Source organism: Equus caballus, chromosome 21, assembly GCF_041296265.1.
Source record: "Equus caballus isolate H_3958 breed thoroughbred chromosome 21, TB-T2T, whole genome shotgun sequence".
Taxonomy (NCBI): Eukaryota; Metazoa; Chordata; class Mammalia; order Perissodactyla; family Equidae; genus Equus; species Equus caballus.
The window spans coordinates 18,046,170-18,070,039 of record NC_091704.1 but is presented as its reverse complement, the minus strand read 5'-3'; the positions used below and the strand labels follow the sequence as shown (position 1 = coordinate 18,070,039).

Here is a 23,870-nt window from a genome sequence, read left to right as displayed (position 1 = left end):
GCTTGCGCCTGCGCGGTGCGGCGCTGCGGAGACCGTTGGCTCATTTGCATGTCCCCGCCTCGCGCGGCGGCGGCGACGGCGGCGGCGGCGGCAGCGGCGGCGGCGGCAGCGGCGGCGGCAGCGGCGGCGGCAGCAGGGGCAGCAGGTGAAGAGCCTGAGGCGGCGGCGGGAGTGTCTCCGCGCGCAGTGGGCTCGGGGTGAGGCCCGGGCCCGGGCGTCGTCGGTGGGCGGCCCCAGGGGTGGGGGGCTTAGGCTCGGCCCCGAAGGCCCCGCGTCTCCGCTATGGCGCCGCGGGCTCGGCCCTCGGGCTGCGCGGTGGCCACGGCCTGGTTGGGTCGGCCTGGGGGGCGGTCTGCGGCTTTCCGGGCCCAACGCCCCCTATTCTTCGTCCTCGGAGGCGGGTAGCAGGCGGGCCACGCCCGACGGGTGCATTCGTTCAGTCGTTCATTCATTTCCCCCGAACTCGGAGCGGCCCCGCTCTTGTGGCGATAACCGCGGCCGGGCGCTGCATCGGGCCCTTTGCCGTTTTTTAATTGGTTCGGTCCCCGTAGCTGCCCATTCCATAGATGGGGTAACGGAGGCACAGCAAGGGTAGCTCACTTGATTTGATCCGGGGCCTCCTGGCCCGGAGACCCTGCCTTTCGCTACAGAGAACAGGGGGCGCCCCAGGAAAAGGGCTGAAAGATGGGAAAAGGGAGTGATGGGTATAAGAAAGACTATAACGCGGGGGCAGGCTTGGATCTTGAGGTTGGAGCTTTCAAGATGAAAGGATGTCTTGGCGGTTAAGGATGCCGCCGCTGGGTTCCTCACTGTTGCTTCGCAGTCATTTTTACTCGGTCTTCAGGGCTTTGTCCCCACTCCTAGTGTCCTGTTTGCCAGGTTCCAGTCCGGGCTGGCTGACCTTGGATGGGTCACGTAGCCTCAGTCCTCCTTTTCCTCTTCGGAAAAATGTCGTTCACAACAGGACCCACTTCTTCAGTGGGTCGTTGCAAGAAGTAAAGGGGAGTCCCTGTAGGGAGTCCCTTCCTTACAACAGGACCTAGTACAGAGCAAGCTGTCACTAGCTCGTTGTCACTAGTCAGGGCTTCCTCCACTCACTCATTGAGGGGCTTCTCTCAGAGGGGAGGTCGGTTCTCAGAGCTTCCTGGCTCTGTCTGTGAGATGGGAAAATAGTGATGATGTCTTTCCTAACCACAATTTGCAAGGGTTATGGTCCTGCTTCCCTGCACTACGTCCAGTGATGTGTGTTGCTTCGTGCAGTCTTCAGCGGCCCCAAGAAGATAGGACTGCTTTGATAGAGCTTGTAAGGGCTTCCGAGGAAATGAGAAGCAAAATAACTTGTCCGAGATCACTATGCTTGTCTTGTTCCTTCTAAGCCAACACACATCTGTGAGCTTGGTGAGGGCAGAGGCCCCCTTAAAATAACCCGACTTCCCTCTCAAGTACCGTGTGGGATTATGGATCACTGCCTTGTTCCTTTGAGGATTAGGTGAAGTAGAAAGAGCAGGCTCTGGGAGCATTAGTTGTCATTCTTAGTGTCTTTTTTCCACCTCTCACTACAGGTTAGAGAAACATGGCAGCAAGGCGAATTGCGCAGGAGACTTTTGATGCTGTATTACAAGAAAAAGCTAACCGATATCACATGGACCCCAGTAGTGAGGCTGTAGGCGAAGCTCTTCAGTTTAAAGCTCAAGGTAAATTAAAATGCTTGTTTTTTGAGGGTGGAGGATTTCAGTGCCTTGGGCAGAAGTATGCAGCTTCTTTTATTTGTTAAGGGGAGATAAAGTTTTCTTTGGGTCCACTTGTCAAATCATTATGCAGAAGTAGGTATTGTCAATATCTGGAGCCTCTACTCCCCAGGCACCCTCCCCCACCTAAAGAAGGCTTCTTGACTCCATCTCTTGGCTCCATCCCCACTACAGCTGCCCAGGTTTGGCCTGTATTCTTGTAACAATCTCCTCCTGAACAGTTCTCAGCTTCTGGCTTCATTCCCTGCAAACCTGTCCTCCCCACAGATCTATTAATGCCAACATAGCTGGGCCAAGGCCCTGCTTGGACTCTTAGGGCTCCTCATTTCAGGGTTACATCCTCAGACAAGTGCAGGAGCATCCAGGTAACAGTGGTGTGTGCAAGACAGGAGGCTGTGACAGGGGGCGCCCTGTGGAGTTGCCAAGTGCAGGCCCTGCCTGAAAACATTCCCTTGGGAAGGTTTTGAAACATCATGCCAGCAGAATAAAAAATGGTGCCCACACAGATGGCAGGAAGACGTGGAAGTCCCTCACCACTGCACACGAGGCTTCTGACCCTCACTCCCTGCCTGGGGCTTCGTGCTTCAGCTCTGCCGTCTGTTTGTGCTTTGAATCCCAGCTCTGCCTGGTAATTCCCTCAGGCACTAAGACCCAGCTCACAGGAAGGCCCTGCAGGCCTTGAGGTTGATTTGGTTGCCCCTCCTGGCACAGGCGAACCCCCGGGGAATCTGCTGGGCACCTGCCTCCTCCAGTCCTCCTTCAGCCTGTTGTTGCTCTCCTCACTGCTGCATTAGCCCCTGAGCCATCCTTGCTGCGGGAGAGGCTTCCTTAGTGTTGGTTGAATGAGTCTAAACACTTGGATGGAGTAGGGATAACTGTTATTACATGCTTTGGACCTATAGAAACTGAGCCTCAGAGGCTGTCTCTGGGTTCTGAGTTTTCAAAATTACATAAGTAGTAATTTTCGGAAATTACAAGTTTTCAAAAAATTTGTGAACGTACAAAAATTAGGAAAATGTTCCTGTTATAAAAGATTGGAAGGATTAAGAAATATTTAAGAGTAAAACATAAAAAAGCCTTTCATCTGCTTCCTTACACCTCAGAGGTAAGCATATCTGTGGTGATTTGTGCATCCTTCAATTCTTTTAGTGATATATTTTTGTAACCCTGAACACTTAGGTGTGTGTCTATGTATATACACGCATACCTATACGTATACGTGAATACATATGTATGTGTATATGGAGATTTAAATCTTGATTTATCTTTATCTAGAGACTCAAACACCAATACATATCTTAGTTACATCAAGAAAGATTAGGGAGGGGGAAACTAGAATCCCAGCAGGATGCTAGACAGTTCTAGAACCATCTGTCTGTCACAGAGCTGCATGGTCCATTGGTCAGGCTTTCTCTGTCTTTCTGCTCTACGCTGAACAGTTCTGGTGCCTTGATGCCTTGTAAACCAAGGCATCAGAAAATCCTGTTGTGCAGAATCCAGCCACCGCTCTACTCTGATGCTGCCGCCCTGACCAGGCCATCAATACCTGGATTACCCCAGTGGATTCCTTGCTGGCACATCCATAGCCACTCTCATCCCTTTTGGTCTGTTCCTTACACAGCGGCCAGTAAGGTCATCCCTCTGCTCAGAACCCTTCTGTGGCTTTCTGTTTCACTTAGAGAGAACTCCAGCATTCCATCAAGGGCCTGAGTTGATCTAGTACCCGCCTTTTGTTTGCATCTCGTATCATAGTGGTTCCCTAACTTTTCTGCATGGTAGAATCATCTGGGGACCCTTTAAGAACCCTGATGCCCAGGTCACACCCCACCTGATTCATTAAGTCAGGGGACTCCAGTGTGCAGCAGAGTTTAGGAGCTGCCTTCTTACAACTTTGCCCCTCGTTCCCTCTGTTCCCTTCTGGCCATATTTGTGCCCTGCTGGTCCCACCTCAGTGCTTTGTTCTCACACTCCCTCTGCCTGGAAGGCTTCCCCCATAACCGCAGGGTCTGGCCCCTCATGCCAGGCCTCTACTGCTCAGATACATTGTTGTCAGAGCTGCCCTCCTTGACCAGCCTATCTAAAAATGGCTTTCCCTCTTCACATTCCCACCGCTTAATATTTCTTATGGGCACTTCCTTACACCTGATGGATTTTTGTTCACTGTTTGGTTCCTTCGATTGACGAGTCCTGGAGAGCAAGGGCTTTGCTGTCTCCTTTTCCTGCTGTCACTTCAGTGCCTGGAGTAGGTGCTCAGTGAGTACCTGTTGAGAATTTATACAAGGTTCTGGCTTCCTGTGGCCTCTCGGCCCATTACTTCCGTACTCCTGGCATCTCTCTCTCCCTTTCCATTTCACTTTTTGACTCGGTAATAGATTCTGATTCAAAGCTAGAAAGAAGGTTCTCCATGAAAAGTCTCTCTGAGGCCCACTGTTTCCATACCCCCATAGTTCCCTTATGTTCCTAGCTTCTTACAGAGATTCTTTATACATGAACAAGCAAATGCCAATTTAGCTTTCAATTTTCCTCATTTCTACATGGAGGAGGACGAAAACACGCAGTATTCAGTTTCCATTGTAGCCTCTCTTGATGTGGCTTATTTCACTTCTGCCTTTCTCTTACCTGCATCAGTCTCTGTTTTATTCAAAGGATTGGTTGGCCCAGTGGACCTTTACGAGGGAGCGTATCAACCAGCTTTGGGTCAAGTGCTCAGCTGTGGCCCGGTCAGCTGTGGTGGGTACAGTTCAGAGTGGCTCCTACCTCAGTGGCACTGTAGGCAGAGAGTTCCTCGTGGGAGGCAGGGAGGATGGGAAGAGCCATGTGCTGTGTGATAGAGGTCGAAATACAAAGTGATCTAGTCGCAGTAAACAAGTCTAGGTTATTTGAGCACCAAACACCCTTCCCTGAGTCTAAAAGAGGCCTAGTAAACCAGACACCCGCAGAGCCAGGGCAGGGAGTCTGAATGAGAGAGGGGCCCTGCTGCCCAGCCTTGGGACACTGACGTCAGGGCAGATGCAGGCCCAGTACTTGTAGGTCTCTGTTTTTATAAGGAGTAAGTCCACATTTTTCAGGGAAACCACACACATTTTAAAGGTTGGCAACAAATACGAATTTGTAAAATGCTCTTAGGCAGATAAAGCACTGCAGCTGGCTGGTGGTCTGTGGCGTGTCCGTTTGCAGCCTCAGGTTTAAAGTACCTGTGTGTTTCTTTTTGCATCTTTTATTTCAGATCTTCTAAGGACAGTCCCAAGAGCCAGAGCAGATATGTATGATGACATTCACAGTGACAGCAGATACACTCTGGGCGGATCTGTAGCTCACTCTCGAGAAACTGCCAGGGAAGGCCTGAGAAGTGATGTATTTCCAGGACCTTCCTTCAGATCAAGCAACCCTTCTGTAAGTGACGACAACTACTTTCGTAAGGAATGTGGCCGAGATCTGGAATTTTCCCACCCTGACTCCCGAGACCAGGTCTTTGGCCACCGGAAATTGGGACATTTCCGTTCTCAGGACTGGAAATTTGCACTCCGTGGCTCTTGGGAACAAGACTTTGGCCACCCAGTTTCTCAAGAATCCTCTTGGTCACAGGAGTATAATTTTGGTCCTTCTGCGCTACTGGGGGACTTTGGCTCTTCCAGGCTGATTGAGAAAGAGTGTTTGGAGAAAGAGAGTCGGGATTTCGACGTGGACCGTCCAGGGGAAGCAGACTCTGTGCTCAGGGGCAGTGGTCAAGTCCAGGGCAGAGGCCAAGGTCTAAACATCATTGACCAGGAGGGTGCCCTCCTAGGAAAGGGAGAGACTCAAGGTCTGCTCACGCCTAAAGTGGGGGTTGGGAAACTTGTCACCCTGAGAAGCGTGAGCATGAAGAAAGTACCCACTATAAATCGTATTACTCCCAAAACTCAGGGGACTAACCAAATCCAGAAAACCACTCCAAGTCCTGATGTAACCCTAGGGACAAACCCAGGTACAGAAGATATCCAATTCCCCACTCAGAAGATCCCTCTGGGGCTCAATCTGAAAGATATTCGGCTCCCCAGAAGAAAGATGAGCTTTGACCTCATAGATAAGTCAGATGTTTTTTCAAGATTTGGGATAGAAATAATCAAATGGGCAGGATTCCACACCATAAAAGATGATGTTAAATTTTCCCAGCTTTTCCAGACTCTCTTCGAACTCGAAACTGAAACCTGCGCTAAAATGCTCGCCTCGTTCAAATGCTCCTTAAAACCAGAGCACAGAGATTTTTGCTTTTTTACTATCAAATTTTTAAAGCACTCTGCTTTGAAAACACCCAGAGTCGATAACGAGTTTTTAAACATGCTTTTAGACAAAGGTGCTGTGAAGACCAAAAATTGCTTTTTTGAAATCATAAAGCCCTTTGACAAGTACATAATGAGGCTTCAAGACCGGCTTCTGAAGAGTGTCACACCCCTGCTCATGGCCTGCAATGCCTATGAGCTGAGTGTCAAGATGAAGACCCTCAGTAACCCCCTGGACTTGGCTGTTGCCCTGGAGACCACCAATTCTCTCTGCCGGAAGTCTTTGGCCCTTTTAGGACAGACGTTTTCCTTGGCCTCTTCTTTCCGGCAAGAGAAAATCTTAGAAGCTGTTGGCCTCCAAGATATAGCTCCATCTCCTGCCGCATTTCCAAACTTCGAGGACTCCACTCTGTTTGGGAGAGAGTACATCGATCACCTGAAGGCCTGGCTGGTTAGCAGCGGATGTCCACTCCAGGTCAAGAAAGCTGAACCCGAGCCCACTCAAGATGAGAAAACCGTTCCTCCTACCAAACCCGAGATTGAAGCCAAGGCTCCTTGTGGTTTGAGTGATGGTAAGGAAAGCAGCGAAAGTTTCTATTTGTTGTGATTTGTTGTTTTCCATGTTTTCTTGTAACATTTCTTATTCTCTTTGAGGTTTTTACACAGAGGTTCTTTAGCCAACTATAGAATCAGAATTTTAGCAGAAAACTCTGATTGGCCCATATACATGTCTTCCATTCATTCTGTAAACATGTTAGAAATCTGTCTACCACAGAAGTCCTTAGACATTTTTGGGTCACAGACTCCTTTGGGAATCTGATGAAAAGCTGTGGCCCTTGCCGGGAAAAATGCACATATATTTGTACACAATTTTGCACTATCTGGGGGTTTGTACAGTCCTGCAGCCAAGGTTAAGAAGGCTTGTTCCAACAGGTGTCCCCCTGCCCCTGCCCTAGGTATTACCAGAAGGAAGAGTAAACACTGGGCACTGTCTCTGAGTCGTCTCCAGGCTCCTGAGGGAAAGAAATCACAAAACTCAGCCCCTCCTGTGCTGGAATTAGGGGGACATAGGAGAGGCCCCAGCCCAGCCTGGGGAGTCACGGAGGCCACAGCAGGCCATGTTTGAGCTGTGCTGAGAGACAGACAGGGATCAGCCAGTCAGTCCAAGTGGTGGAGGCACCTTTCCACCTGCTTGCTTTTCTAGACTGGCTAAAGGTCGACAGATAACTTAGGCACAGCTGGTAACCTGGTGTTAACAAGTCGATTTACTGGGGAGAGGAAAGGCCAAGAAAGACGTAAATAGAAATAGAAACAACTGGCTGTTTGGTGTCCCTTTTCCCTCCTCCTTAGCTCCCAGGATGGATGCTCTCTCAGCCCAGACATCCCAGCGGTCGTGAGCAGACGTAGTGGCCATGTGACCAGCAAGGAAGCACTTTTCCCCCTTTACATTAGGAAGAAGTCCCTTTTCCTCCTGATGGAGTTTTCAGCTTCTCTTGCCCCAGCTGAGTGGGGAAGTCTCATTTGTTCCTGAATCTCTTCACTCCTCTACCCCCTCTCCAACCCCTGACTGCATTTGGCACTAGGTAGGTTCCACCATGGGTGGGTGGCCACACCTACTCCTGGAGGGGGAGTCTTCCAGAAGTGGGCTCGTTAGGGCTGCAGCGGAACCCCTCTTCCCCACGCCCCACAAAGTGGCAGAGTGGAAAGTCAGTGTAAGAACAATACTAAAGAACTTTGTATGAAGGAGGGAAAAGTCGTCCATCACCTGAAGTTGCCCACCACTGTCCCCTGCCATGCTGCTACACAGGCTCTAGTCTGCTCTTTTACAGGCTTATCAAAGGCCCTTGTATGTGTTTCTGCAGCATTTGCTACATTATGATATTGACCTCACGTGAATTACCTCACCTTTCCCTTGATGTTGGACTCATGCTGCCTTTTACTAGAGGCTTCTGAGGCTGAGCAGAGCTGAGTTCCCTTGTAATTGGCATCTGCAAGCCTCGGCTGTCTGGGCAGCAAGTGGACGGCAGCAGTGCCCATGTCTCATTACTTCCATTACTGTTAGAAATGCTGGGATGAGATCTTTCATTGAAGGTATTGATTATGACTCTTATTTTTATTTTTTATTTTTAAATCCTCCTTTAAAGGCTATGGTGTCAGAAGGAGGGTTTCTGGGCCAAAGGCTGGGACCCACTTTCCGGCCCTTGCTTATAGTCACCTTCTCTAGAGATGGTTGTGGTGATCCACAAATTGTGTTGTCTTGGAAAGCTTCTGACTTTGAACTCTTACTCTTCTGTAAAATCATGTAAAACTAGCAGTTCTATAAGATGTGAGCCAATAACAAAAAAAAAGGAAAGCAATTTCAAAGGGGAAATATTTGCAATAACATGACAATTGAAGGATCAATTTATCCTGTGTAAAGAGCTCACAGTGGTAAACTCACAGCTGCAACTCCGACACGGGGAAGGACAAGACAGTGCAGTTACTCCACAGAACAAACTGGAAGACCTCTCCAGTTCAGGGGTGATTTTTTTTTTTTAAACTTTTTTTAAGATTATGGTAGTTTACAACCTTGTGAGATTTCAGTTGTACGTTATTGTTAATCATGTTGTAGGTGCACCACTTCACCCTTTGTGCCCTCCCCCGACCCCCCCTTTCCCCTGGTAACCACCAATCAGTTCTCTTTGTCTCTATGTTTAACTTCCACCCATGAGTGGAGTCATACAGAGTTCATCTTTCTCTATCTGGCTTATTTCACTTAACATAATATCAGTTCAGGGGTGATTTTTATTAAGTAAACTGATAAGCCATTCCGTGCTATTAAAACTAGCAAACATCAGAAAACTAAGCAACCTTATTATTTGAGGACACAGGTGCTCTTCTGTGTTGCTGGTGGCATTGTAAGTTACAATTCATATGGAAGAAAATTCACACTTTATGTTTCCTTTTCATATGTTTAGCAAGTATTTTTTGTGAACACTTATCTTGGGACCATTGACTTTTAATTGGGAAATTTTTCTTTCTAAGTTTATGTGTGTGTGTGTGTATGTGTCTTCTGATTACAGAAAACAGATGTATGTTTATTTTTTATAGATAAAGCACAAAGAAAATGAAATCCCTGATTAATCTAGCACCCATAGATAACCTCCGTTAACTTTCTGGTGTATTTCCTTCTAATCTTTTTTCTATGTATCCGTATTTATGTATCTTCCCCCTCTTTCATATTGAGAATCACAACCTAGGTATTCTCTTTACATGTTTTATACCTAGATACATTTTATATCTTTATAGTTTCCTCTTAATAATGAGAGCATTCAAGTTAAGCTACATACCACTTCCTTCTATAGAATATATATACACACATTGTTTTGCCCAGTCATTGTAAGCTTGTGACTGTTTCTGTCCTAGTGGTTATGCTGTTAAAGCTTTTGGGAAGATATTTTACATACTGGTCTCTAGAATAACACACCACTTTCCTTTTTTCAATGCTGATCTCTTGTGAATGAGGATTTTGGTGTCTGGTGCCTGCTTAGGCTCCATTCTAAGCCACTGACTCTGTCCTGGTCTTCCCAAGCCCCATGTGGTCCGGTGTGTTTCTCAGAAAAGCCCTTCTGTGTGTTCCAGCAGTCCCCCAGCGAGCAGATCACAAAGTGGTGGACACCATCGACCAGTTGGTCACACGTGTCGTCGGAGGCAGCCTGTCTCCCAAAGAGAGAGCTCTTCTCAAGGAGGACCCTGCTTACTGGTAGGTCTAAATGTCGGCCCTGCAGATGCCTCCCATAGAGCGAATCCCTGTGGTAGAGCACATGGCAACGTTTGTGTTGCTCTCATGGTGTCCAGAGCAGAGGAGATGATGCCTATTTTGAGCAATGGTGTCTGCCAGAGGAAGGAGCGTGAGGGTGGGTCAGGTTTACCTGAGTAGGTTTACCCTGCTGCAGACCTGCCGTGTGGCCGTCTCTCACTCAGGCCTGGAGCTCCTCGCCCTGCCGTGCTGGTTTAAGGAGGGGTGAGAGGTGTGTACAGAGTGCTTGTCAGTTGAAAAGTATGGCACAATAGCTCTTTGTGTTTTATTGCTACTGTTTGCTTAACTGTCTTCTCCTTTTGCCTTATTGCCTCTTCACATGAATAGAACAACTTTTTTAAATTAAAGCTTTTGTCATAAATACAGTACTTATTAGAGAAAGTAAAGAGGAGCAAAGTCAGGGGAAGCCACCTGGTGCCCACCGACAACCACTGACATTTTTGGTATTTGCTTCCAGTCTTTCTGCTCACCATGGGCTGTTTGGTGTTTTTTGTTTTTAACGTAAGTGTGATTATGCTACGATATAATACAGCCTCCTCTTTTAGATGACAGGGAAAAATGTGTTCCCTACTCTTTGTAAACATTAGTTCAGACACTGTGTTTACTAGTCCGCAGAGTCGTGGTCAGAGTTTATGTAGTCATTTCTTTCTTGTTGGACTCTGAAATGTTTTTGATTGTATGCAATTTTTAATTTTTTTCAGTGCATAGCTTAATGCATTACATTTTCTTGTGTGTTTAGGATGATCACTAGAGTAGATTGGAGGAAGTGGAAAAGTTTTATACTTTTTTTTTTAATATAAAAGTGGCATATGCCCTTTGTAAAAGAGTAAAAAGACAACGATGTAGTCACTCAGAGACCCACCACTTTCCTGTAGTGTGTCCTGTGTTTTACAGTTGGCATAATTGTCCTTGTTATCAGCGATAGCATGCAATTCCATTGCACACAGGTGCCATACCATACTTGACCATTGCCCATTGGTGGATTCATAGATTCTATCTAGTTTTTTCCTGCTATCAGTAACATTTCGGTGAACAATGTTTTGCTTGTATTTCCGTCTGCGTTTCTGGCAGTTTATTAGGATAATATCTAGGAGTGAAATTGCTGGGTTAAAGGGGAGGCTCACTTTAGAGGCTTTTGATCTATGTTAGTTTCTCAGCTGCAGCATTATTGACATTTGCGACTGAATCATCCTCTGTGGTAGGGACTGTCCTGGGCATTGCAGGATGTTTAGCCACATCCTTGGCATCTACCCGCTGGGCACCAGTGGAATCCACCATACCAGCTATGACAGCCAAAAATATCTTCAGACACTGCCTGGTGTCCCTTGGGTACAGAGTTGCCCTGGTGGAGACCATTGATCTGTATCATTAGGTTACTTTCTGTGAGTGATTTGTCCCCATTGATTGACACTCTCACTGCCACTCTAAGTGTGCCATTCCCTCTCCTGAGTGTTTGATTTAAAGAGAATTTCATACTGTGATGTTCTACTTTGTAACTTTGTTAATTAATGAGATTGCATGTTCTCTCATAGGACATCTAGTTGTAGTTCCTCTTTTTTTTTTTTTTTTTTGAGGAAGATTAGCCCTGAGCTAACATTTGCTGCCAGTCCTCCTCTTTTTGCTGAGGAAGCCTGGCCCTGAGCTAACATCCGTGCCCATCTTCCTCTACTCTATATGTGGGACGCCTGCCACAGCATGGCTTGACAAGTGGTGCGTTAAGTCCGCAGCCAGGATCCAAACCGGTGAACCGTGGGCCACTGAAGTGGAACATACAAACTTAACTGCTGAGGCTGTGCCACTGGGCCAGCCTCATACAGTTCCTCTTTTTGAGTGATCTATTTAGCATTTGTGTAGTCAACATTGTAACCATGCTGAACTCAGGATTCCTGTTGTCATAATTACTAAAGATGTTAGAAAGGTGTAAGTTTCCATGAAGAGTACCAGAGCTTTGTCTTAACCAGCATGATTTACCAGGAAAGGGTTGGAACTTATATGGTTTTATTTTTACAGAAGTCTTGAATTCATCTGGATTATTTTCATGTATAGAATGAGGTAGGCATATAACTTAAAATTTTTTAAAAACCCAATAACCTAATTGTACCAGCGTTGTTTATGAAATACTTTTATTTAGCAAACACTTTTGTTTTCTGTGCATGTGGTACTATTCTCAGTTCTTTACTGATTTAAGCACTAGCTGGCCAAATCCTCAAACAGCCTTTGGAGGTAGGTATGTTGCCATCCTTATTTTACAGAATAAAGGGGCTCTTGCCTCAAGGATGTACAGCTAGTAAGAGGCAGAGCTGAGATTCATGTCCAGGCTGTTGCTCTCAGCCAGTGTGTATTCTGAAGGAAGGAAGCTAGATAGCCTCAGATTGACAGATGAAAGCACAGACCAAACCTTCTAAGTAAGGTGCCATTAGACTTAGAAGGCCCAGGGGCAATTTCCAGGTGATTGACAAGGTGATTGGATTGGAGGGAGAGGGGCCCTGAGAGGACTGGAGGCGTGTGCCTCCGCCCCATGACTACTGCACACAGCCCAGCAGGCTCATGATCACTGACAGCCGTGGGTGGCAGATAGAACCACAGCCAGAGTTATGTGTGCATATGGGCAGAGGGGGTACAAAATTAGAAATAAGCGTTTAACTAGGAATCAGATATTTGAGGAAAATCAGCATCATGAAGGAGAGTCACCACATTCAACAGAGCTGACACCTGAGAAGACAGAGTTACTGTAAGAAAAAGGAGACTTATAGTAGTCCCCCCCTTATTGCAGTTTCACATTTCAGGATGTGAGTCATCCTTATCCAGCCTGTTCATGCTGTATACGCCACCCACCCGTTAGTCACTTCGTAGCTGGTTATCAGGTCGACTCTCGCAGTATCACAGTGCTTGTGTTCAAATCATCCTTATTTTGTTTAATAATGGTTTCAAAGCCAACTTTATTATTAGTTACTGTTATTTATTTATTATTAGTTATTGTCTTACTGTGCCTAATTTAAAGGTTAAATTTTATCACAGGTATGTATGTTTAGGAGAAAACATAGTATACAGTTAGGTACTATCCACAGTTTCAAGCACCTACTGGGGGTCTTGGAACGTATACCCCAAGGATAAGGGGGACTACTGTAATCTAAAAATGTGTTTGTGTAACTAGTAGTCTTAGGTGTATAATAGTATATTGTATCCATGAAACAGGAGCTACTTGTTATGGGAAAAAACCTATTAAGGATCTTGGAAAAGAAAAATCTGATTGTTGAGATAAAAATCTCAGTGGTTGGGAGATAGAATAAACCCGGATGAAGAGCAGGGAGCTGGACTTAAGACTTGATTGCCCATGAACTCCTTCAGAAGGAATTACCCAGTGACTATGAGAGAGAGAGTGTGCTGTCAAAAAACAGTGATAAGAAACTAGTAAGCTTAGGTTTTTGGTATGTATGTTTAAATTCTTAAAGTAGTACTTATCTGTGGTTTACCAGAAAAATCCATTGAACTAATCAGAAAAAACAAAATGTTTCTGCTGTGGCTGGTTCCCATGCTAGTTCCACTCCTTGGAGGCAGTCACTTTTTAGTTCTTTAAGCTACTTCTCACACTTACCTCCGTATCTCTTGATGATAAGCCTATGTTGCTCTTTCAGTTTTATGCATTATTGTTGACACTACCAAGATAAATGAGGATTTTAGCTCACTCTCCTGTCAGTGTTTAAGGAATTCTCAGTGGTTGATCAGAAGACCCACTTCTTGTTGGGCCCCAATGCAAATAGGTTCTTTTTATTAGTGAGTGAGTGAAAGGTTCAGATCTTCAGAGACAGATCTAAGAAGAGTTTCCATTATCTTCGCCTTCCGAGATCCAGCAGAGATTTGAGACCTCCGCCTCCCCCCAAGGAGGGGCAAACATGCGTTTGTTCACAGCTGAGCCTTGTGGACAGAACTGACCACAGCCTCTCACCAAGGCAGCCTGCTCCTTCTGTGCACTAAAATGTCAGTAGTGCAGACAGACACCCACTACGACTTTGCTTCCTCATTTGGAACACCAGTTGGCGGTCTTCCTCTAGTCTCTGTGAGAGCCTGCAAAGAAACAAACCTATAGAATGGTCCCGAAAGTGCCAGACATAGAGCTGAAGGAACATGTCATGCTTTGTTTTTCCCAGCTTCTGAATTGTCCCCTAGGAGTGGGATGGCCCTGACCTTTGCTGGACCATGCTCTCCAGGGAGAGCCCAACAGGTCGACATGTTTGCAGACTCAGGGAAAAGCAGGTGGCCAGCAATCCCTCAGCCAGCCTCAGCAGGATTGTCCAAGTGCCCAGAAGTGAGCACAAAATCTGAATAATTGATGCTTGGGGAAAGAACTCTAAAATCCCAGATGATCTAAATATGCAAGGTGGCTGGGGGGAAGGAGGGAAGTGGGTGCTGGGGCTCTTGTCTCGTTCAGAATGAGGATATAGCTAGTGAGTAATTCTGGATATTGACAGAAAATAAGAATTTAATGTGTATTGATTAGCCATTAAAGGCTTGGAAATGGGATTATAATTTCTGTACCACTATGGGCAGGGGAGCAAAAAAAGAAATTCAGTCCAATGAAAAGCAATAAAAGAAAAAAAACATGAAGAAAGAAAGGCAGACAGGAAACAAGTTTGAGTACATTCAACCTTATTAGTAATCCATAAGTGTCCTGTGGGTTGACGCTACCTTTACTAGCCAGAGACTTGGGTTTAGAAGCACGAGCTGTTGCTTCATCTCAAAGATACTTAAAACACAAGGAGTGGAAAACAAAGACGGAACATTACATACCAGGCAAATGCTACGAGAGAGAGAGGTGTGGAAATGTTCCTTTAGATCAAACAGAGAAAAGCATTCAGAGGGGTAAAAGAGATTACTAACAAGGGAAAGTCATCAGAAGCTACAACACTTGGGACTCTCCATGCCAGAACCACAGAGCTTTGAGCTATGTAAATAAACAGCATTTAGAAATAGAAGAGGCATTGTTAAGTCCTTACCATGGTTGAAGAGACTTGACTATATTTCTCTGAAATGGGTAGATGATGTCATCCAAATATGGTTGTAGAGGATTTAGAACACGGCAAACGGGCAGGAACAGATAAAGAGGAGGTGCTGATATCTCTTGGGCAGTTAACAAATGCCAGGCAGTAGTCAAAGCATTTTCCTTATAATGAAAAGTGTGTGACTCAAGTCTAAAAACAAAACAATGAAGTAGCTGCTGCTTATCATCTGCACATCTTACAGATGAAGAAACTGAGGCACAGAAAGTTTCAGTAAAATCCCACAGCTAATAAGTGGCTGCACTGGGATTTGAACCCAGCAGGCTAGAGTCGGGGGGTATTCTCTGCTCTTGATATTATACTCCACTAGAACTGGGGAAGATGGATTTGTGGCTGATATCCTCAGACTGCCCTTGGCATCAGACCATCCAGGGGAAAAGGATTTACATCGAAGGGATCTCGGTCACCTGGGTGATGACTCCACTTTTGCCCTGGATGAGGGGTGGCCTTGCTGGGGCTGCGTTCAACTTGAGAACCTGAGTGTCCGTGTTGGCCATGGTTCCCTTTTGCGGGAACTCTTGCTTGTTAGGGTACAGTCTTGCAAGATGCTGCTGTTGACCCAGCAGAGGGTCCAGGGCAGTGGAGCAGCCAGCTTGCAGCCTGTTTCCTCAGACTCAGCCAGACCTTGGCTGTGCAAATCAGCAGGAGCTTTGTATGGAGCTTCCCACCAGGGACACGCCATGTCAACATGGTGCTACTAGCACCCTGCTATGCGCTGCCACCTTGCTTCCAGTTGGCTTCTGTCATTGATCATGAGGAACTTCATCTAATATGTGGCCTCAATGTCAAACAGTCTGAAAGCCACCTGAAATATTGCTGTTCTTACCAAACAACATTCATTCTTCTTTAATACAAACTGAAATTGAACATTCACAAAAACCTGTTATGTCTGAGGTCACACAGAAAATTGTAGCAATCCCAAGGAAGGCAGATCATGTGGGCCACATTATAATGCGTAAAAGTCAAAATCAGTAGTAGCCAAAATAAAACATGCTTCTAAATAACTTCCAAGTGAAGAGGAATCCAAAGTGAAATTAGCAAATCTTCAGAAGGAAGTAGCAGGGAGATCACTGGACCCCACGCACATCCACAACGACACTTGGGGTGAAGGTGCCACCTTGGATGCGTTTACCAGAAGTCAAGAGTGAAGACAGGCTTTCAGTACATGAAGATAGAAGGAAATAGTGAGAAAGTCCAGACCCTGGAAGAGAAGGGCTAGTAGAGTTGAAAGAAGGTGCTAGTGAAATGGAAAATGAAATCAATGATGTGAAAGTCCCCCTCCACACCCTTCTGCATCCCAGACCCCAGAGCAAATTATTCAGTTTGCCTTATGTTCTTTCCACCTATGAAAAAAGGAAATAGACGTGGATGTGTGTACACCGAGCAGTTTCATATGGTGTTATCACTGTTGGTATTCTTCTGTAGCTTGCTCTCCACTGGCCATATCATGGATGTCTTTCTGGGTCAGTAAATGTGACTCAAACTCCTTCTCTTTTCTGTGTTGTTCTCGTTAAGACTTTGGCACGTGATTCCACAGTAGTGGCATGCTGGCCTCAGTAATGCAGTTGAAAGTTCACTGAGTGCCCACCATGAAAACAAGGTCCAGGGGCAATGCTTGCTATGTGCTGGTAGCAGAGTGCTTCTATGGCTCCAGGGTGACTGGTTTGTGTTTTGCGGCCACCAGGAGCTGTGAGCTCCTTCATGGCTGCTGATGACAGAAATCAAGGAAGAATCTCAACCAGTGCTCAGTCAAAGCGCCTGGTTGCACAGTGGTCACTCTGGACAGGAGGGTAACCTGGGCCTGGCTCCTGGTCCTCGATGGAGCCGGTGGAGCCTCTCCAACAGCAGGAAGGGCGCCACTTGGAAAGTGTTTGCAGAAGTCTATTTGCAGCAGCAATTTGGTCATGCTGGTGTTTTAACAAATGTTCTGCTGTGCCTGTTTTGTTTTACAGGTTTTTGTCAGATGACAGTAGTCTGGAGTATAAATATTACAAGCTGAAGCTAGCAGAAACACAGCGCATGAGCCAGACTTTGCCAGGAGTGGATCAGAAGCCAATGGCGGCCGAGTGTGCAGTCCGAGCCATGCTATATGCTCGAGCAGTCCGGAGCCTCAAGAAGAGGCTCCTCCCAGGCCGTCGGCGGGGGCTGCTCCGAGCTCAAGGGCTCCGGGGCTGGAAGATGAGGAGAGCGACCACCGGGACCCAGACCCTCCTCTCCTCGGGCACCAGGCTGAAACACCACAGCCGGCAGGCTACAGGCTCATTGCAGGGAAAGCTGCCCCAGCCAGATGGAAATGATACTGCCAAGGACTGCCCGCCAGACCCAGCAGGACCCTCTTCTCGGGACCCCAGCCCAGAAGCCTCAGGCCCATCCCCCAAGCCAGGAGGAATGGACGTCTCTGAAGCCCCTCAGACCTCCTCTCCCTGCCTGTCTGCTGAAAGTTGGTGCTCACTCTTGTCTCCCTCCTCTGGACCCCAGTCCCAACTCTCCAATCTCCAGGGGTCTCTGCAGGAAGGGGGACAACCTTGGAGGTCTGGGCTGGGCAGCAGGTGGTAGCAACAGGGACCTGGCCCAAACTGCTGTGCAGGGAGGCACTTTCTCTCCTCTTCCCTCCTCAAGGGGGAGGCCTGTGAGTCTGTACCACCTTCCTCCTGTCCTGAGGGTGGAGCTGACGCAAAATGCTGCCCTGTGACTCTGCACCTCCCTGCAAGGTCCAACTTCTGGCCAGCAGAGCGTGCCACGTGCCTGTGCCTGGGGCTTCAGTCCTTGATCCGTTTCTCTCTGTTCTTGCCTGCTTTACATTCCAAAGGGCTGCCCTTGTCTCTTGTTATGCTTCCCCTTCCCCACAGTCTCTGTGTTTCCCTCTTCGGGGTTAACTGACCTGCAGTTTCTTCTGTTTCTCCTGGCTGTAACCTTCTCCCTCTGCAGTAGGCCTCCTCCTCACCAGTGCTTCCCCCTCACCACCAGGTGGGAATGTAGAGGGGGAAAAAATCTGCATGGCTGCTGCATTCTCTAACTGTTGCTATACAACGAGCCACTTGAAATTGTGACTTCAGTCAGAGGGATCTAGTGTTGCCCTGAGTCTGCTGAGCTGGGCTCAGCCCACATCTATGTCTGCAGGAATGGCTGGTTGTCTGGGGCTGTCAGCTGAGGTGATGGGGGTGACTAGGCCACATGCCTGTCACCCCTTAGCAGCCAGCCTGGGTTTGTTCACCTGACAGTCAGAATTGGGCCTCCAGGAGAGGTAGTGGAGGTGCTCAAGGCCTCTGAGGCCCAGGCTCCACACTTTGCCACATTCTGCCAGCCAGCAGGAGTCCCGGGGCCAGCCCCAATTCAAGGGGAAAGAAGAGAGTCGGTCTCTGCTGGACAGAGCTGCAGAGTCATGTAGCAAAGGGCGAGGAGACAGTGAGGGGACACAAGGGGCCATCTTTGTAATCAGTCTCCAAAGCCCCATGGGTATTCACATGGGAAGTGGCAGCTCAGAACCAATGCATGATAGTTGCTTTGTTTTGTAGTTGACACGAAGACAATGGAGACTGCGGAGAAACTGGCCAAATTTGTTGCTCAGGTGGGACCAGAGATTGAACAGTTCAGCATAGAAAATAGCACCGACAACCCTGACCTGTGGTACGTGCCCTTCACACCCTTTTGATTTGAGTATGTTCAGCCCACGAGTGTCCTGAGAACTCGCAGCTGGCCTGGCAGATGCATCCTGTCCAGGGGATCACCCCGGGATGAGTCATGGCTTCACTTCTGCTGAGCTCAGGGCTGTGGGGGAGAGATGTCTGTTCTGGACTGTTGGGGGAACCGGCCCTCATCTAGGCCATTAGGAGAAGCTCCCGGCAGGGATGGAGAATAACTAAGCTGGATCCGAAGGCCAAGTGCGAGTTGGCCAGGGAAAGGGGAGAGAGTGCTCTGAGCAGAGGGATGGCTTCCCCAGGACCTGAGCAGAGGCAGATCGGTGGCAGCAGGGGGAGGAGGGCATGTCCTTGCCCGAGAGCCAGAGGACGAGGGGGCATGGTCCCTGGTCACGCAGCTGCTCTGGACCCATGAGAATTTGCTGCCAGCTGTGGGCAACAAGCTCTTCCATGTGGTGATGGCCTGGCACCCTCATGCCAGGAGGGGGCGCCGTTACTCTGTCCTTTCCTCAAACTCAACGCCACACAGCCCAGAGGCAGAGGTGACTCTGCCTGTGGGGATGGATTCTCCTCCTTCAGTGAGAGGCTGCCTGGAGGCCGAGTGTTCTTATTACTGAGGCATAACCCTCTGGGCTCCTGCTCTGAGCTGATGGGGTGCACCTGCTGTGCAAGTTGTACAGTCCTCTCAGGGCTCTGGATCTTACCCTGTTTCCAATGTGCTGGAGAGTCATGCCTTAGTCTAATTAAAAATATAGTTAAAAATGTCACAGGCCGGCCCGGTGGCACAGCGGTTAAGTTCACTCCTTCTGCTTCTCGGCGGCCCAGGGTTCGCTGGTTCAGATCCCAGGTGCGGACACGGCACTGCTTGGCACGCCATGCTGTGGTAGGCATCCCACATATAAAGTAGAGGAAGATGGGCACAGATGTTAGCTCAGGGCCAGGCTTCCTCAGCAAAAAGAGGATGACTGGCAGTAGTTAGCTGAGGGATAATCTTCCTCAAAAAAAAAAACAAAAGTCACATTTCCTAGAGCATTTCTGGGATGCAGTGGTGACAGAGCATGCTGTTCCAGCTTGTTTGGGACCTTGAATGGTCCCAAACGACTCAAGACCCTGACCAGCCCTGGAGAGTGCTGAGAGCCTTGCAGGCGCTCAGCCTGATCCTGCCTTTTATAGGCCTGGTGACCTCAGGGGCTGCTGGGCCCTGCAGACCTCAGAGTCAGCCTGCCCATGGCATGGGGGACCTTGCCCTGGCAGGACCAGGCAAGGGGGACAGCTCAGCTCAGTCCAGGGCAGCCGGGAGCATTTCATCGGTTCTTTTTTCCCCCAATGAAAACTACGGCTTGAAAAGGAACTCTGCGTTATCCTGGGCACTTGGCACTGCCCGGGTTTAGGGTTATTCCCACCCTTTGTGACAGCCTTTTCTGAGCAGTGTTCCTCAGAAAGCGCTGTCCCCTCCTTCCCCATAGCAAGAGCCCTGGATCCTACAGCAACATGAGGTGGGGTGACTCACTCCCTCCCCCAGTGCTCATAGAAGAGAATGAAAATGACTGCACCCAATAGCATGCCTGTTTCATAACGGCCAAGATGACTTTGTGTTTCTTTTCCCTTAGAAAAATTACAGCTCTAATGTGCTCAGCAGTTGCTTGAGTTAATTCATTTTGTCTGTGTGGTTCTGTTATCAGTTTGACATACAATCAGGTTCGTTTATTTCTGAAAATTCTGTTTTAGGGCTTTTTTCCCCTATTCTTTTAAATTGCATAGAAAAAATAAGTACAGCCTGGTTCTAAAGTAAAAATTACAAAAAGGTAAGCTCAGAGAAGTCTCACCTCCTTCACTATCAATAGGAAACCATTTTCATTCCTTTCTAGTGTGTGTGTATATATATTTCTCCCTTATTTCTGACACCACAAGTAGCCTTCTGCATGTAACAGATTCCTTCACGTCTTGCCTCTTCCCTATAACAACTTGTCCAGAAGTCCCCCTGCCTGTTCTACCTGTACAGTGTGGCTCACTCCCCAGCCTTTGGCGGCATCACGTGGGCTTTGTATTTGTGGAGAGAGTCTTCAGTATCTTCCAGAAGGGTGATTGTTGGGTCCAAGGTCAATGCAAAGGAAGTTTTGTTTGATAGTGCAGACTCCCCAGCACTGTCAGGAATGTTTGTCCCCACCCCTCACCTTTTGGCATGTTACCTTTGAGCCAGTAGGATTGGTGAGAAATTTCTAAGTTTCTCATTGAAGTTTTAGTTTGCATTTTTCTTAGGAGTAAAATTGAACACCTTTTCATAAATTTAAATATCTTCTGTGTATCTTTCTGTAACTATTCCTATTATTTGACCTTTTTTAAAAAAACATTTGTTGAAGTATAATTGACTACTGTAAACTGCACATATTTGATAAATTTTGACTCGTCTGTACCCATGCTACCATCCCCACAATCAAGATGGTGACCACATCCGTGACCCAGAGTTTCCTTGTGCCTTTTGTTATCCCTCCCCCAGGAAGCTGCTGCTTAGCTCTCTCTCACTGTAAATAGTTTGCATTTTCTAGAATTTTGTGTAAATGCAGTTTGTTCTCACTTGGCTTCTTACTCAGCGTCACTATTTGGGTTCAGCCATGTCGTTGCATGTATCCGTAGTTCATTCGTCCTCACTGCTGAGTGTGTCCCCTTGTATGACTGGACCAGTTAGTCACTTGTTGACCTGTTGATGGCATTGGAGATGTTTCCAGTTTGGGACAATTACAAATAGAGCTGCTGTGAGCATTCACTTACAAGGCCTGCTCTCATTTCTCTTGGGTAAATACCAAGGTGAGGAAAGGCTGGCTCTATCGTGGGTCCACGCTTAACTTCTGAAGAACCTGCCAAACTGCCTTGCCAAGTGGCTGCATCATTTTGCATTACCAGCAGCCAGGAGTCTTGGTTCCCCCCATCTTTGCCAGCACATGACAGTGTCAATCTTTTTCATGTTCTCATCCCATGACATTGGGAGGGAATGTCACAATGTGGTCGTCTTTCTCTGAGGACTTAACGCTGCTGAGCATCTTTGACTGTGCTTGTGTGCTTTCCGTATTTCTTGAGTGAGGTGTCTCTTTGGATCTTCAGCTCTTTTTTTATTATTATTAAGTTCATAATAGTTTACATCATTGTGAAATTTCACTTGTACATTTCTTGTCATCACCATATAAATGCTGCCCTTCACCCTTTGTGCCCACCACCCCCCCTTCCCCTGGTAACCACTAAACAGTTCTCTTTGTCTGTGTGTTTATCTTCCACATATGAGTGAAATCATACAGCGTTTGTCTTTCTCTGTCTGGCTTATTTCACATAATTTCACATAATACCCTCAAGGTCCACCCATGTTGTTGTGAATGGTACGGTTTTGTCTTTTTTATGGCTGAGTAGTATTCCATCATATATATATAACACATCTTCTTTATCCATTCATCAGTCAGTGGGCACTTGGGTTGCTTCCACATCTTGGCTATTGTGAATAATGCTGCAATGAACATAGGGGTGCATGAGTGTCTTTGAATTGTTGATTTTGAGTTCTTTGGATTGACACCCAGTAGTGGGATAGCTGGGTCATATGGTATTTCTATTTTTCGTTTTTTGAGAAATCTCCATACTGTTTTCCATAGTGGCTGCACCAGTTTGCATTTCCACCGGCAGTGTGTGAGGGTTCCCTTTTCTCCACACCCTCTCCAACATTTGTTATTTTTACTCTTAGTGATTATAGCCATTTTAACAGATGTTAGGTGGTATCTTAGTGTAGTTTTGATTTGCATTTCCCTGATGATTAGTGATGTTGAACATCTTGTCATGTGCCTATTGGCCATCTGTATATCTTCTTTGGAAAAATGTCTGTTCATATCCTCTGCCCAGTTTTTGATTGGGCTGGGTTTTTTTGGTGGTGTTCTGTTGTGAGTTCCTTATATATTATGGAGATTAACCCCTTATCAGATATATGATTTGCAAATATTTTCTCCCAATTGGTGGGTTGTCTTTTTGTTTTGATCCTGGTTTCTTTTGCCTTGCAGAAGCTCTTTAGTCTGATGAACTCCCACTTGTTTATTTTTTCTTTTGTTTCTCTTGTCTGAGAAGACCCGGTATTTGAAAAGATCCTTTTTAGTCCGATGTCAAAGAGTGTCCTACCTATATTATCTTCCAGGAGTTTTATGGTTTCAGGACTTATCTTCAATCTTTGATCCATTTTGAGTTTATTTTTGTGTATGGCTTGAGACAATGGTCTACTTTAATTCTTTTGCAATTGGTTGTCCAGATTTTCCAACACCATTTATTGAAGAGATTATCTTTTCTCCATTGTATGTTCTTGGCAACTTTGTTGAAGATTAGCTGTCCATAGATGTGTGGTTTTATTTTTGGGCTTTCAGTTGTGTTCCATTGATCTGTGTGCCTGTTTCTGTGCCAGTCCCATGCCGTTTTGATCACTATGGCTTTGTAGTACATTTTGAAGTCAGGGACTGTGATGCCTCCAGCTTTGTTCTTTTTTCCCAGTATTGCTTTAGCAATTTGAGGTCTTTGGTTCCCGCATATGAATTTTAGAATTCTTTGTTCTATTTCCATGAAGAATGTCATTGGGATTCTGATTCGGATTGCATTGAATCTGTAGATTTTTTTGGGTAGTGTGGACATTTTAATTATGTTTATTCTCCTGACCTATGTGCATGGAATCTCTTTCCATTTCTTTATGTCATCATCTATTTCTTTGAATAATGTCATAGTTTTCATTGTATAAGTCCTTCACTTCTTTGGTTGAATTTATCCCTAGATATTTTATTCTTTTTGTTGCAGTTGTAAGTGGAGTTGTATTCTTGAGTTCTCTTTCTGTAAGTGCATTTTTAGAGTATAGAAATGCAACTGATTTTTGTGAGTTGATTTTGTACCCTGCAACTTTACTGTAATTGTTAATTATTTCTAATAGTTTTCTGATGGATTCTTTAGGGTTTTCTATATATATGATCATGTCGTCTGCAAACAGCGAGAGTTTCACTTCTTCACTCCATGTATGGATTCCTTTTATTCCTTTCTCTTGCCTAATTGCTCTGGCAAAACCTCCAGTACTATGCTGAGTAAGAGTCGTGATAGTGGGCACCCTTGTCTTGTTCCTTTTCTCAGAGGGATGGCTTTCAGTTTTTCCCCATTGAGTATGATGTTGGCTGTGGCTTTGTCATATATGGCCTTTATTATGTTGAGGTAATTTCCTTCTGTCCCCATTTTGTTAAGAGTGTTTTTTATCATAAACGGCTGTTGGATCTTGTCAAATGCTTTCTCTGCATCTATTGAGATGATCATGTGGTTTTTGGTCCTCATTTTGTTAATGTGGTATATCACATTGATTGATTTGTGGATGT

General features: G+C 46.5%; 1 protein-coding gene across 12 annotated transcripts in view; it reads left to right on the top strand.

The window, feature by feature from the left end:
• SUGP2 (SURP and G-patch domain containing 2) overlaps nucleotides 1-23,870 on the top strand; it is a 37,764-nt gene that overhangs the window by 304 nt on the left and 13,590 nt on the right. For 2 of the 12 annotated variants that reach the window (XR_011430488.1, XM_070246698.1), the window contains exons 1-6: nucleotides 2-145; nucleotides 1,563-1,694; nucleotides 4,975-6,579; nucleotides 9,629-9,749; nucleotides 16,816-17,303; nucleotides 18,379-18,490. Coding sequence is in view for 7 of the 12 variants with exons in the window: in XM_070246698.1 (XP_070102799.1) it covers nucleotides 1,574-1,694; nucleotides 4,975-6,579; nucleotides 9,629-9,749; nucleotides 16,816-17,303; nucleotides 18,379-18,490 (2,447 nt within the window). In the remaining 5 variants the exon portion in view is untranslated. Of the gene's footprint in view, nucleotide 1; nucleotides 198-1,562; nucleotides 1,695-4,974; nucleotides 6,580-9,628; nucleotides 9,750-16,815; nucleotides 17,304-18,378; nucleotides 18,491-23,870 lie in introns of those variants that run through there. The other 10 variants (XR_002802457.2, XM_001503418.5, XR_011430489.1 and 7 more) reach the window with 8 other exon arrangements.